The sequence below is a fragment of the Anabas testudineus genome, chromosome 7 (assembly GCF_900324465.2).
Source record: "Anabas testudineus chromosome 7, fAnaTes1.2, whole genome shotgun sequence".
Taxonomy (NCBI): Eukaryota; Metazoa; Chordata; class Actinopteri; order Anabantiformes; family Anabantidae; genus Anabas; species Anabas testudineus.
The window spans coordinates 22,728,553-22,742,775 of NC_046616.1; the positions used below are offsets into that span (position 1 = coordinate 22,728,553).

The following is a 14,223-nucleotide window of genomic DNA, read 5'->3' on the forward strand; positions in this document are numbered from 1 at the left end:
AACCTTTACCAGCTATGCTGTTTTCTGTTTTTATTCCAGTTGCTAGGTAGATCTTTACTTTTTTAGTAATTGCATTACTGAAATTTGTGAAATGTAAGATTAGAAATATTATTCAAATTGATAAAATAAAATGTCATTTATGCTAGTGATAACTATGGTTGATGGTTGATGTTTTCAGGTTGTTCATCTATACATATGTCTGCCTGTACATCCATCCCATCCTAGTCAACACAATAGCACAAGAACACCTTGTGGAAACAAATTTCCACAAATGTCCACTTGGACTCAAGGATGAACTGATCAAAGGTCAAAGGCCAAAGTCACTGCTGTGACCTCATGCATGTCCTCTACAACTCAGAAACGCCTCATTACTCCTGGTCCAAATGTCCTGTTGGACTGATTAGAATATGATTCTGGACACTTGTGCATTTAAACTGCAACTTCACTAGTTAGCAGATACACAAAACTGCCATGTGGGTATTTAACCAACAGTTCAAATGCCCAAATATTCAGTTCGCAATGTGATAAAACACAGTAACCAGCAAATTATTGCATTGTAGAAGCTGCAAGCTGTGCTTGAAAAGTACTCAGGTGATCCATTAGTTTTCAAAATAGCTGCTTAATTTTCTGTCCCCCCACTAATTGATTAAAACTGATCAATGTACCTTGCTAGTGATTTAATTCTACCTAAGGGAGAGTTTCAGTCAGTTCAAACAAGTTAATCAATGAAAAAATAAATCTATTGTTAATAAAGGATGTCCCACTTTATTTCCCTGGAACAACATAACCCCATGACAACAACCAGAACCCGCATGCTTCAAGCTAAAGAAGAGACAGGGAGAGACTGATTAGTCAGAGATCATCTGATCCCCATTTTAATCCAATAGTTTACTTATTATCAAATCTGAATCAGCACGCAGCAGCAACAATCTGTATTTTAGCTGAAATAGCTGTAACACACTGCCATTTGTCATGTCGACAAAACGTTGGTGCAATGAAATCAGATGTTTTTAAAGTGTTTATTTTGGCAAGCACCATTTGAAATAGAGCAAATTTGTCATGTGCTTATGTTATGTGATGAAGAATAAAATTATATACCCATGCAAAATTCCCTGTGAAATGTACATACGTCTCTTTATTGCAGGAAGGTTACGTGTCAATGAAGTCTCATTGATTTCTTTTTTCTTTTTTCTTTTTTTTTTTACTTGAAATGTTAAACTTAGTGTTCTTGCTGTCTCCTCCACGTTTGTCTGTTTGTCAGTTTTCGGTCTTATTACCAGCATCGGTTAGCTTGTTAGAAATTTTAAGATCATTATACATAGTTAGCTGGAAAATGCTTGGCATGTATGGAGTTACATGATTTCCTCTAAAATCATACATCAGTACAAAATCAGAGTGAGTAAAAAAACAGAAATCCACAAAAGAAGAGATACAAATCAAATCAAGAGGATTAAAAAGAAAAAGACAAATGTCTCTGTGCATCCTGATATTGAACTGGAAAAAACGTCTCATCATCTTGGATTAAGTTATAAAGCCTGCTTACACCCCCCCACCCCCACCCGGACCCCTTATGTTTCATGTTTGATGTCTTTTAATGTTCTTATTTTCATCAGTTCTTTTATTATTGAAAAGGAGCATCTGGCTTCCTTTTGTTGTACGAAACAAGAGGAGAAATCCTCATGTGTGTGCTGTCTGTTGACGCTCCGGGCATCACTCAGCTTCTCACAGGGCTCCCGTTGCCTAAGTGAGTCTTAAGTATTTAATATGAAGTCCACAAGTCCCTCCATTTAGTTACATATCCTGTCAAACGTGTGCGGTCTGACTCATACAGTGGTGACCCTCATCACCACCTCCCGGTTTGCAGCGGAGCTGATCCGCGGGTCGTTGGGCCGCAGTTGGCTAAGGATGTGCAAGATGGTGTATCCACAATGGTGGTTCAGAATAGTTCTTAGCCTCCTGCTCTGTCGCCCACTGCTGCTGCTGCTGGCCAGGCCATGAGGGTTACCGCGAGAGCCGCGAGTCCCCGTCTTACTGCTCAAACTCACCGGGTCACCCAAGTCCTTTGATTTCTCATAGTTCAGTACTTTCCACTGCTGATTGACAGCCTGCCATCGTTTGAAGATGCGATACACTGACGATCCCTCATGGATGATAAGTCCTGGGCAGGAAAAACAAAGAAGCAGGGTAAAGAAGAGTGCATGAAAGCTAACATTCCCACAGCTTTACATAAAATATTACTCTAAAAGCGCCTACGAGCTGCAACCAGCATCATAGGTAGCAACGTTCCGTGTTGCCTGTGGATGAGAATAGACAGTTGGCAAAAATCACAGTGCAGATTTCTGATGCCATCTGTTCTCAGTGTTGTCTTACATGGGCAGCTCACAATTACACAAGAGCTGTCAACCAGGTTGCTGCTTGAAAACAGAATCTCTTGTACTCTGCGATATCATCAGAATTTGCTTGGCTTTTAGCGTAGTTGCGAGCTCCTACCTGTGCACCATCTGCCGGTTTCGCGTTATAATTTTGTCTGACCTTAACAACCAACAGAATGTGAATTGAATCCATGTTTTTTTTCTCACCATGTTAGTTTGTCCTTGCATAATGCGGCATGTGTTTATTAATATTTTTACTGTTGCTGAGCACACCCTGTTATTTTTTGCTACTGTTCTTGTTGCATTACGCATCTCTCCATGCTCTGTCACCCAAGCCTTCTACTATGTATCTATCTTTTCATGTGATATTCTTATGCAATTCATCTGCAACTGCTGCTGCCCTGGAGTTTGATGTCTTTATATTTTCATGTCAGTATTCCACTCTGTCCGTTACCTATGCACACGATGTCCATGAAGCCGTACATGCCGTAGCAGATTTGGAAGAGCAGGTCCTGACGTTGCCACTTGGCCGAGGGGCTCAGGGAGGACCAGATGAGCCAGGAGATGCTGGCAATGAGGAACAGGGAACCCAGAATAATGGCAGCAATCTGCACCTTCTCTATCACCGTCAGAGAGATGGCCTGCCACTGGAAAGAAGAAAAGCATATTCAGATCCTTTACAAGCCAAGTATCACTACAACAATTGAAACATAGAGCTGTACTGAAGTCCAGGTTCACACTGACATGTGACATGATTGTTCATACTGATGCAACAATGTGTAAGCAGCATTTTACTGTTGTAGCTGGTCCCAGCAGGAGCTAGTTCATCTACTGTACAGTATTTACAATTAGGTGGTTTGGTCCAGTGGTTCCTGTGAGGGGACATATACAAGAATGGGCCTCTGGGCACAGACAGACACCTCTATCCTTCCTGTTTAGGACCTCCCAGACCTCGACAGAGACACAAAATGTTGTGCCTTCCAGTAGTGTGACCCCATGTTTTTTTCATGTGCCCTCTTACAACTGCAGATATTTTCCTGTTGGAAGCTCATCAAGTAAAATATGAATCTGAAAAGAAACTAAATAAGTGTAGGAAAGTATAATGTTTGAACTATAGGGGGAAGGAAGTGTAAAGTAGCAAAGAATGAAAATACTTAAGCTAGTGCCAGCATGCACTGATACTTTGCTCCGCCCAACCCTTCATCTCCCTGCTCCACTATGCTCTGCTACACTCTGCTATACTTCATAATGCTTTGCCCAGCACTTTGAGTTGTCGACATCTAACCTTAAGTAAAATGAAGCTACCTCTAAATTGTACTGTATTTGTACTTCTACCCACCACTAGTCTAGATACAGATAGAGATACTTAATGTATACAATATGAGTACATGATGTACACACAGTAAGAAATATGTCAGGCACACAACCGAACAAACAAACAAACAAACACATGAACACATACATGGCGTCTTCTCAAAAGGTTTTAGAACCATTGGCTGCTTCTAAAGAGGAGGGCAGAAGGACAGTGATGCAGAGGGAAAATGTGTCAGCACAATATGGCAAACAGTCCTCACATCAAACTGGAGAAAGAGAGTCAGGGCTGATGCAGCAGCATTTGTATGTTGTATATGTTGTTACGGAACATCAACCTCGGTGCGATAAGATGTCCCTGCTCGATTCACTCATAAATTAAAAAATAAATAAATAAATAAAACACCTCACAGAGCCGTGTACTCTGAGCAATAGTTTCTTGTATGTTCACGTTCTGTCACCATCTTGTTTATGAGATGTTTATCCAAAACCTTGATAGGGAACATTTTTTTTGGCCAAATCAAACTGAACTGCGCCACGCTGAGCTGGCCTGTTTGTGAGTTGAATCCCATGTGCAGTGTGAGTCACATTCATCTGAATGGGCATGGTATCAGTGCTGCAGTGGCTTTTTAGTTCAAATGATGCAACAGTAATAATGTCAGTGACATGCACAGTGATGTTTTTTCCAGCGATGGGTCTTTTTTTGATAAAAACTGAACAATTGTTGTGTGTGTACACGTGTGTGTGTTTGGGGCTGATTCCCTTCATGTACCTGCAGAGGGTTCTTGGTGCTGATGGCCAGGACCTGGTACTTGAAGTAGCAGAGCTCACAGCTCCAGGAGCCTCTCTCGCTGATCCAGCGGATGAGGCAGGGCTGATGGGTGCAGCGCACAGAGCCGTCACAGCGGCAGGGGCTCAGGAGCTCACCCTATAATAGGACAGACACAAAAAACACATGACAACATGGCTCTATACAACATTATGCAAGTGTTTTCAAAAATGTATTCTAATCTTATCTCTGTAAATGACAGAACTGGACCTTACTACTTTAGCAAAGTGTAGGAAAGACATGCAAACATTGACACAAATTCACCATGACTACACATGATTGTGTTTGTTTTAAGGGACTGTATGAAAAATACTGCAGTGTGAAAGAGAAGCGTGTTCACATTATCATTATTATGCATTTGATTTGCGCATTGTGTTGAGAAGTTAAGATTTATTTAACTTTGACCTTTGTGCTTAGAACAGTGTTGTAGTACTAGCAATGTGTGGTAGTGAACTTGTAATTTGAAATATTTCTGGAGTCCTCTTTTCTGTTATGATGCAGTGTAAAGGCTCAAGACAGTTAAAAAATTAGGGTGAAATATAGGGTGATAATAAAATAGACCTTCTACTTTCCCAAAAAGCAAAACTGAAATTATAGTACTCTCTCCATTTCCAGACTGCCCCTTCCACTTCTAATAATGTTCATACCGTCTCTAGAAGACGGCATAATGTGGCTTTTGGACCAAATCCACTGTCTCTTCAGTAGCACACCAACATCTGAAGCCTGTTGGCATATTTGCCACATTAAGGATGACCACATTCAGGCTGTCACCGCCATTCAACATCAAACATCCATTTTGTCAGACAGCTTAAAGGCTGATGCTACATTTTCCAACAGGATATTTCTGCAATATCCACATACCACTTAAAGAAAAGCAACGGAAAAATAGTGCTTCCAAAACCTGTGTGTCACAACCGAATGAATACTTTAAAAACAAAGGCGTCGGAGGAGAAATGTGAAAATGTAAATCAATAAATGTGCACAGCTTGATTCAGAGTCCAGTTGGCGAAGGGGCATGTTAGCACTCTGCAACAATAACAGAGAGCGCTGAGCCTTCAAGGGCAGCCAGGTGAAGGAGAGAAGAGCTGCTGAAGCCTGACGATGATTTACACAAACTCTCAATTGAACTCAGCCAAGCAAACAAACTTACACCTCTCAGCTAAGCCAGGCAAATCTGGAAAACATCGAACATACTGTAATACATTCTGACTTTAAGGTAGGGGGAGAGTTCACTTCAGTGTTGTTAAATTCAGGTTTGTGATTTTGAAATTCAAAAACTAGTTCTTTGCAAACGGGACTACATCTATAAAAATAGACAGAATGCAAATGTAAATTAATGTAGACAAAGGAACAGTTTGATATTTTGGGAACTACAGTGGCAATAAAAAGTATGTGAACCTTTTGAAATTTAATGGTTTATGATGATTTAAATACTGAGGTTTTGCTGTAAACAATAACTGAATACATTGTTTTAGCATGAATGAGTAGGGACCCAAAAAATTACAACAATGATCACACTTTAATCTAGTGGCTAACTACCAGTTATTAGCAAATGTGATGTGCTATATAACTGTATACAATATTTTTGGTATTGATTCCATCAAAGGTGCCAAAATGAAAATCTTACACATCCACGTGTAGAAATCAATGTGTTCATATTTGTGTGAGCCCTGCTCTTGTTTTTGTAAGTCAATATTTAACGGTTTCAGAACATGTTAGGTTCCACTTGCTTTCATGTTGTTTTTGGTCATTGTAAATATGTGGTTTCTTAATTATTGCTGTGTTTTAGAATGAGGCAGAACAAGGAAGTGGTTGGATTGGGGGCTCCCTTTATAACCAATGAGCCTAGGAGATGCCCGCTGGCACGAAGCAAAGTTTTATCAAGAGAGAGGCCCACATGGGGCCCGTGTCGGAACTGGGTGCTGTGATAATGTAATTGGGCCAGGTGCAGGGGTTTTCACTGCGTTGCACAGGAGGCATGAATTTAGGCTTAATAACACACATTAGAATGAGACAACTAAAAGTCACCTTTCTCCACTTAAAAAAAACAAGCTTATTAGCATGTCCTGATTAACCTCCTGAGGGCTGAAATGATAAATTAACTTCAGTTTCACAGAAGAGTGAGGGGCTTTTTTTTTTTTTTTACTTTTCTGTGACATTTTAAGTCAAAATTTTAAAATGTGTAAATTACTAAAATGTACACAGTTTTACAACAATTTCCACAAGGAAACTGTTGTAAAACCATATTATGTACACAGAATTTGAGTAAAGCTGGGGCTTTTGGGGACCCTAATGTTTATTACTTCTAGTAGCAATATTATTAACTTACCACAGAATTACCTACAGGTATAATCTATGTAGGTTTTATGCATCAGACAAACAGTGTTGACAATTATAATGCTTCATTTTTCCCCTCTGCACTGTGCTATTCCCCTATCTGGCTCATGTGACCTTCCCACTCATAATAAAAGACTCCAAGTGTGCCACTGCATAAAAGATGGGGTTTGTTGGATGAGCCACATGCCACTCATAAACTTTAAAATAACTCTCCCGCTGACATTATAAAGATAACACAGAGAAGGTCACAAGTACATGAGGAACTAAATAAAAACAATATGAAAGTAAACATTTCTAAAATGTCAAGCTGTTGTTATGAGCGATGTGTGTGTGTGTGTGTGTGTGTGTGTGTGTGTTTGTATGGCTATCATTGTGTGTGTGTGTATTATGAGGAAACATTTTCAGGCTAGAATGAGAAAGTTAATGTCACGATCAACTAGAACACAGTGAAACACAAAGACCTTTAAGGACTGTGATTATGATTTTAAACCATTATCTTCAACAGTGGGTGTTTATGCAGAATGCTGTGATACGTGTGATGACTGGCGATTTTTTATCAAAGTTTGTCTCATCTTAAGCTAAATTCTAGACAAGCATTTGCTGGAGCTCTTCCGTTAACCATAAATATGAGCCCAGATACCAGAGACACATGGCAGCCAAAGGGATTTTAGCTGCACAATGTCACATTATCACTGTTAACTAATAAGATGTATTTATACTATATAAAGGCTTAGATTGTACGAATTCACAGTTCTTCAAAGGGTCCCTTACTGCAAACAAGGGAACACACTCTAATATTATATATATTTCTGTTGCACAGGAATCTGAATGAATGTCTTTTAGGTGAAAACTTTGTTCTGTAGCTCCAGAAAAATCACAGGAAGTCTGAGAAAGCCTTAAGAAAAACATTCTACAAATGATATCAATCTGTTGTTTCAACATGTCTTGAAATAAAAAAGGTAAAATAATTATAGCACAATGCCAAATCATTGCAGGTAATAGTGCTTATAAGGAGCTGTCAGACAGGTTTAATGTGCTGAAGTTTCACATGAATACGTCTGCAGACCCTGGGGAGAAAATAACAGGCTGTTCTGTTTACTTCAGTAAATCAAGTTAATTTGACCAATTAACTGAAACTAACTGATGTAAAAATGAAGGTAAAACATATCTTTGTATTCTTTTGTGAAATGACTGTTTTCCATTTGCAGGCTCTCCCATTTGAGAGTGAGGTCACATCTGAATGGACAGGATGTGCTCATGGAAATCTTAATACTATGTGTTTCAGTGAACAGTGAAGCACAGTGAAGACTGTAACGCAGCATCACTCTCAAAGTACCTCATCTTAAAGCCTTAGGCTGGAGTTTTTCTACATTTTTGTTACTGCTAACCGAGCTCATGAAAAGAACAAAACCATCAATCTGTTGTCCTGTGTCCAAAGACTTTTCCAGTGTCTGAGCCCTGGTTCTTACTGAATAGGTAAATTTTTAAAACAGCTCATTAATGTATAAGTCAATTTAAAAAAAAATGCTAAACACTGTGCTAAACCAACTTGGCACTGTAATTATTATCAAACATTACTCAAAGAATAGCAGTTGGTGTATTTGTTGTGGACTACTTTTTACAGTGGATGAAAAGGAGTGTTTCTATTAGTGGATACAGTAATGAAGAAACAAAAGTCTGAAATCTACACAAATATTTGATAAGGTGGTGGAAAAAAAGTATTGAGCAACGATTTTAACAATTAATTCAAAGACAAATTGTGAATTTTTACTTAAGGTAGGTCAGATAATTATAGCTGCTAAAACTACTGTCAGTTATTTAAGATATCTCTTAGATAATCTTCTCAAAAAAGACACAATGACACAAAAAGCTCTTAGCAACATCTATCAAAAGACAAACTTTTTATCTGGAAATGCCACCTCGTTTCATAGTGTGACACTATAAATTCTGTCAGGGGCCTTTGACTATGCTGCTACCGTTTGGTTACAGCAGTTCTTCTCAACTCATTAAAACCAGGCTGCACATTGCTCAAAACAAGCTGATTAGGGTTATTTGTAAAATGTCTCGTCAGGCTCATTTAGATCTGGCATTGTTTCAAAAACTGAAATTTCTCACAGTGGAAAGAAGATTTATCCAAATTAAACTAAGTCTCACTTAAAATTCTGAAGAATATGACGCCTGGTTATTTATCTAACTATATTAATTGGTTTAGTGATCATCAGAATTATACAACAAGAGGTAGTTTGATGAATGTTGTCCTTTTAATATTTAAGAGTTCGATGGGCAGAAACACCTTTTCATACACAGCTGGGGAACAGTTCCTCAGAACGCTTTCAGAGGTCATATAATGCTTTTTAGGTGTTCTGTTACATATTCAGATTTGTGATGTTTGTGGCCCATGTGACACACGAGCTTGAGGTGGATGTGTGTTTGCATGCTGGCTGACAATGACACGCTCAGGTTTAAGTCTGCTAAATTTGTTTTGTTGTAGCATTTTTTTCAAAATGCCATATCAGCTGATATGGAGCAGTGTAGAAATCCATGACTGACCATCTGTTTTGGTGTCCTACACCCACTAGGTATGCCGTCCCACCCACCCCCTCAGGTTAGCCACTGACTGAAACCATAAAACAGCAACGATACAGTTACAGGACACCAACAGACTTAGAGTGATGTTTTTATCTGTTCCAGCACTTCATGGACAACTGTTGTCACAATCTGCCCCAGTGTGCTGCAGGACTTTCAGCAAGGTTGTTGCTGTAGGTCGGTTATTGTGTTTTCATCCATTGTAATTTAACTGTATGGCAACATGGCAGTCCTGTATGTACTTGTATTGTTGTCAAATGAATCAATCTACGGTGCCTGTCTAATGACTGATGTAATGGTTCTCCAGTGTGATGATTTGCTGCTTTTGTCTCTGTTGCATATCACTGTCAGATCAATAACTCGGGCTCCTTGGCTTTGGTCTGACAAATTCGACTAATCGATAATGAAAATCACTGTTAGCCAGTTAGACTTCCTTGTTTCCCAACAAACATCGCGCTACTCAAAAACTCCATGTGCTCACACAAACACACTTCTTGCTCGGCTTTGTCCCTCGTGGCCACTTCACAGAGCATGAAAGTGTTAATTCGTTGTGTCACTTCCACGACTTGGAAAATGGTCTTCCTCCTCAGCTCTAACCTTTACACAGAAACGTCGGAAGTGACCCCTGAGCTCTAGACTGTGCATCCCCGTGGAAACACGCTGTTGGGCACTAGTGGAGGAAAGGGCAGGAAGGGGTGATCACCCCCTCAACCACCACCACCCCTCCTTACTCCACCACGTCAGTATATCCGTGCAAACCTAACACAAGTGGCCCCTCCAGCAGGCCCTGGCACTGCTTCTGTGAATCCAGACAGCGTTAAATGGAATCAGTGGCCCAGCTACTGTACCGTGGCACACACTGACACCTTTGACAGACAGTTAATAAGGACTCCAACTCAGTGCAGCCCACAGAGCAAGGTGATTATGTCTGTAGGTAATTGGCACGCTGACAGCGACATGATCCCGGCCCCCATTGTGACCTACTTGAATAATGAAATAACAATAAAATGGCAAACGTGTGCACACCCCCCCCCCCATGCACCCAAAGAGGTATAAGGCACTTCACCTTTGCACGGAGCAGAAAATCAAGTGCTGTGGAGGCAAAACTTAGCTAATATCAGCGTGAGGAGCTGATGTAGTAACACAGGCTCAGGGTTTTCCCTGCTTGCACTTTGTCTGTAGCTAAAAGAGACAGCTCAGAGCCATGTTGCACGATGAGTCACCTTGCCAGAGAGCCCAAAACACATCAACCTTTTATTAAGGAGTGATGTTTGAGTGGGAAAGACGGCAACCTGGGATCGATCCCTGTCTGCAACATCCAAAACAACCCTCAACTGATTGATACTGTCCTGTGGCTCTCCACTTTACTATGTGTCACAATAGAAACTCTGAGGCAGATGTCATATATTAGCACATGGGCCGTAATAACACTGCACGCCTATCTTAGGGAAGTGACTAAATGGTAATATCCATCTGTGCTCCTACTGAATTTACAGTGTTTCTAATTATCTCAGGCTTCAGGACTGCCTGCTGAGCCAGGCGGCACAGGTTTCTGCACATCTGGTGAGACCAACATTTGGCCACGGACCAAAGAGATGCACTACTCTTCTGAAAAAAACAAAATAAATAAAAAAATAATAAATCAAGAACCAGAGAGAAGTATATTTAAAATAAAAACATCCATTAAATGTGTCATTCCTCATCCCAGCCAACACCATTGTTTGGCCAGGAACAGCGACCATCACAAGATCAATAGTTGATCATCGTGCTCAGTGACACACGCAGACGGTGGACAGTCGATTTACATTTACAAAATGATTGTGACTCATGCATATTCAGTCCCTCTCACTCTGTTTGTCATCCTGCAGACCTAATTGGCTAACTTTCTTTGTTGCTATGCTGGCCGGATTTCAGATGTGTGGGAACTGCTGCCTCTCCACCACTGATTAGCTTAGTTATGACAACAGTGTTATTTAGATTATCAGATCACTGTGCAATCATCTTTCCAGAGGATGAGAAAGGACAATAATTGCCTCTAAATGAAGGCTGTAAGGATGGAGGTTGGTGTGTGCTCTACAGACCGTCAAAGCATTTGAGGCACATTTGTGTTTTCTGGCTCAGGGTTTACTATTTTTACTGGATTGTCAGAATCCTAGGCCTCATCCTAGATTGTTGTTTTTTTTTTTTTACTGTATTTGAAGGGAAGGTGGGTGGAAGAGAGAGAAACAGAGCAGAGATGTAGGACAGGATGGTTGTAGTAGCTCCACTGAATCAGAAACCCTTTGTGATTCGCTGTATGATAAAAAAAAAAAATCAAAATGGCAGATTCGAAGGACCAAGTGAGACTTCAACAAGCAACTTCATCAAACCCTGCTGATCTGAAACACTTCATGCATGGTGAAATGGATCTCACTGTGCAGCGCATTTGAAACAAACAAGCTGTCTGTCTGTCTGTCTGTGTGTGTGTGTGTGTGTGTGTGTGTGCCTGTCTGCCGTCCACACAGGACGTGGCACCAGGATTAATAGGAACCATTCCTCTACTGCGCGTCTACCTGCTCGGGGCCTTGGAAACAGATCCGGCACTGGGGGGTCCGCAGGCTGCTGGCGGTGCTGGCCAGGGACACGGCGTCCAGGCCCACTTGCAGCTTGGGCTCCTTGTCCTCGAACGCCAGGCTCCGGGGCCGCGGGTCGCTGCCGTAGTACTCCTCCTCGTCATCCCGGGAATGGCAGTCGACGAACGGCGGCCAGCCGCAGCCGCCCATCCCCAGACCTCGCATGGTGGTGGACCGTCTATCTGCGTCTGAGCCGGACTGTCTCGAATCGGATCGCATAAACACCAGGACTTTCAGTTCGTTAAAAAACATGCGGATCCGATACTTGAACATGTTGGGCTACATAAAGAATCCGCCAGACTGCAATAAATAAAGGAAGTGTTGTGTCTTGTCCCCTCTCCCCCTCTTATTCTTCTTCTTACTAGTGTTAGTATTGATAATCTTATCAGAGCTGCTGCTGCTGGTGTGCTGGTTGCTCTTCACACGCCCGATCTGCTCATTTTTTATTGTACTATTTCCTGTACCAGCTCAACTATTAGCCCACTTGGAAATCCAGAGGAATCGAGGCTCTGGCCCCACTGATGGCATGTGTGTCTAAGCCAATGCGGATGAAAGATTTTCCCTTTCAGCCGGCCGACACTCTCTTTCAATATTCATTACTCAAACATCTCAGCAAACGCTGTCTTGAAGCATCCTCCACGGTACCCCCCCCTACCTCCTGCAGAGAAAAACAAAAAAAACAGCCCAACTTTTGGATGTCTTTTATTCCCACTGTCCATTTCTCTCTCTCTCTGTTCGCCGCTGCTCTCAAAGACACCCTCCTGTTTTTTCAGATGCACTGGGCTTGCAGTAAAAAATAACCCTACATGTTTTGCTACCCAAAGCAGAAGACTGCGAGAGAGTGGACGAGCGGAGGAGAGAGCGACCCGGAGCCAGGAAACACAAGAGGGGATGTAAAAGCCAACGACATGCCATCCACACAGTCACATCTGGGACTCTTGTCAAGAATCATAATCCACAAGAAGACGAAATGGAAGTTTCGGCTTGGTTATAAGATGGAGATGCTTATTTTTCCGTCTTGTCCCTCAGTGGACTCTCCCAAGCGTCAGATCATGGTCCCCCTTTTATTCTCCTCCTCTCTCTGTCTATTTCTCTATTTCATCTCCTTTTCTGTGAAGCCTCTGGTTCATCCACGAACAATCAGCACCGTCCGCCCCGACAATCCAAAGCATCGACATCAACAACACGATCCGTTTCATTTGCATTTTCACGAGTCTGGCTGGAAACACGGCGACACAAAAACACCCGAAAGCCCCATGTTCCCCAGCGTCGCTCGATGTCCGTCAGCATTTGACTGCAAGAAAGAAAAAAGAGAAAAGAAACAAAAAAAGGGTAAAAAATAAATAAATAAAAAGAGACAACGCTGAAACGTCAGAGAGGCGGAATAGTGAGATTATTAGGAACGATCAAGAAAAGGCTGTGATTGGAGAGAGAGATGAAGAAGACGCATGAAGATGAGCAGTTACACAGCAGTAATGAAGCACTGATTACTGGATCCGATAGATGGAGGTGATGCTGATGCTGCTGATGCTGATGCTGCTGCTGGCGCTGATTTTTCCCTCCTCGAAATGGTCGGCTTGGAGATGGAACCAACGCAGCAGCTACTTCCGGAACAGAGAGGAGAAGAAGAAGGCGACGAAGAAGAAACCCAGCTCGACTGCTGCTCCTCTTCCTCCCTGCGCTCCCAGCTGCGGGCCGTGGGAAGGAGCTGTGGCTGCGCCGCTGTCCAGGGTGCTGATCCGAGCCGAGCCGATCTGATCTGATCTGATCTGATCTGATCTGATCCGCCGCTGCTGACGTGCACGCTGCGGCCGCATGCACGGAGAGCCCACCAAGAATGAGCTGGACCTGGATCTCTCTGCTCATATGAGTGTGTGTGTGTGTGTGTGTGTGTGTGGATAACTGTGTCGTGTGTGTGAGAGCAGGTGACTTCTGGGCTCCGTACAGAGCTAGAAGAAGTAGAAGAAGCCCGGACCGTCCATTGTTAGGTAGTGTTGACTTTAACACCAGCTATTCATAGGCTGACCCACATCACAGACCTGCTGAGTCCTTCAGAGCCTGTGGGCAGCCTTAAATCCTCTGGCAGGTCTTTACTTACAGTACAGTTCCAAAATGGTTTTTAAAAAAGTTGTTTTAATGGCGTCATCTTTTATTGTATCTGATCAATTAATAAAGT

General features: G+C 41.9%; 1 protein-coding gene across 2 annotated transcripts; it reads right to left on the minus strand.

Annotated features, from left to right (window-relative positions):
* Nucleotides 1–1,525: 1,525 nt before the first annotated feature.
* On the minus strand, nt 1,526–13,571 carry march9 (membrane-associated ring finger (C3HC4) 9). 2 transcript variants are annotated; one of them, XM_026367308.1, is made up of 5 exons: nt 13,539–13,571; nt 11,988–13,341; nt 4,456–4,611; nt 2,827–3,019; nt 1,526–2,158 (listed from the first exon to the last, which is right to left on the minus strand). In XM_026367308.1, the coding sequence occupies exons 2-5, from the start codon at nt 12,318–12,320 to the stop codon at nt 1,824–1,826; spliced, it is 1,017 nt and encodes a 338-aa protein (XP_026223093.1). In that variant the 5' UTR covers nt 12,321–13,341; nt 13,539–13,571; the 3' UTR covers nt 1,526–1,823. The 2 variants fall into 2 exon arrangements, with proteins under 2 accessions (XP_026223093.1, XP_026223094.1); XM_026367309.1 differs by having other exon boundaries at nt 13,514–13,571.
* Nucleotides 13,572–14,223: the final 652 nt, after the last annotated feature.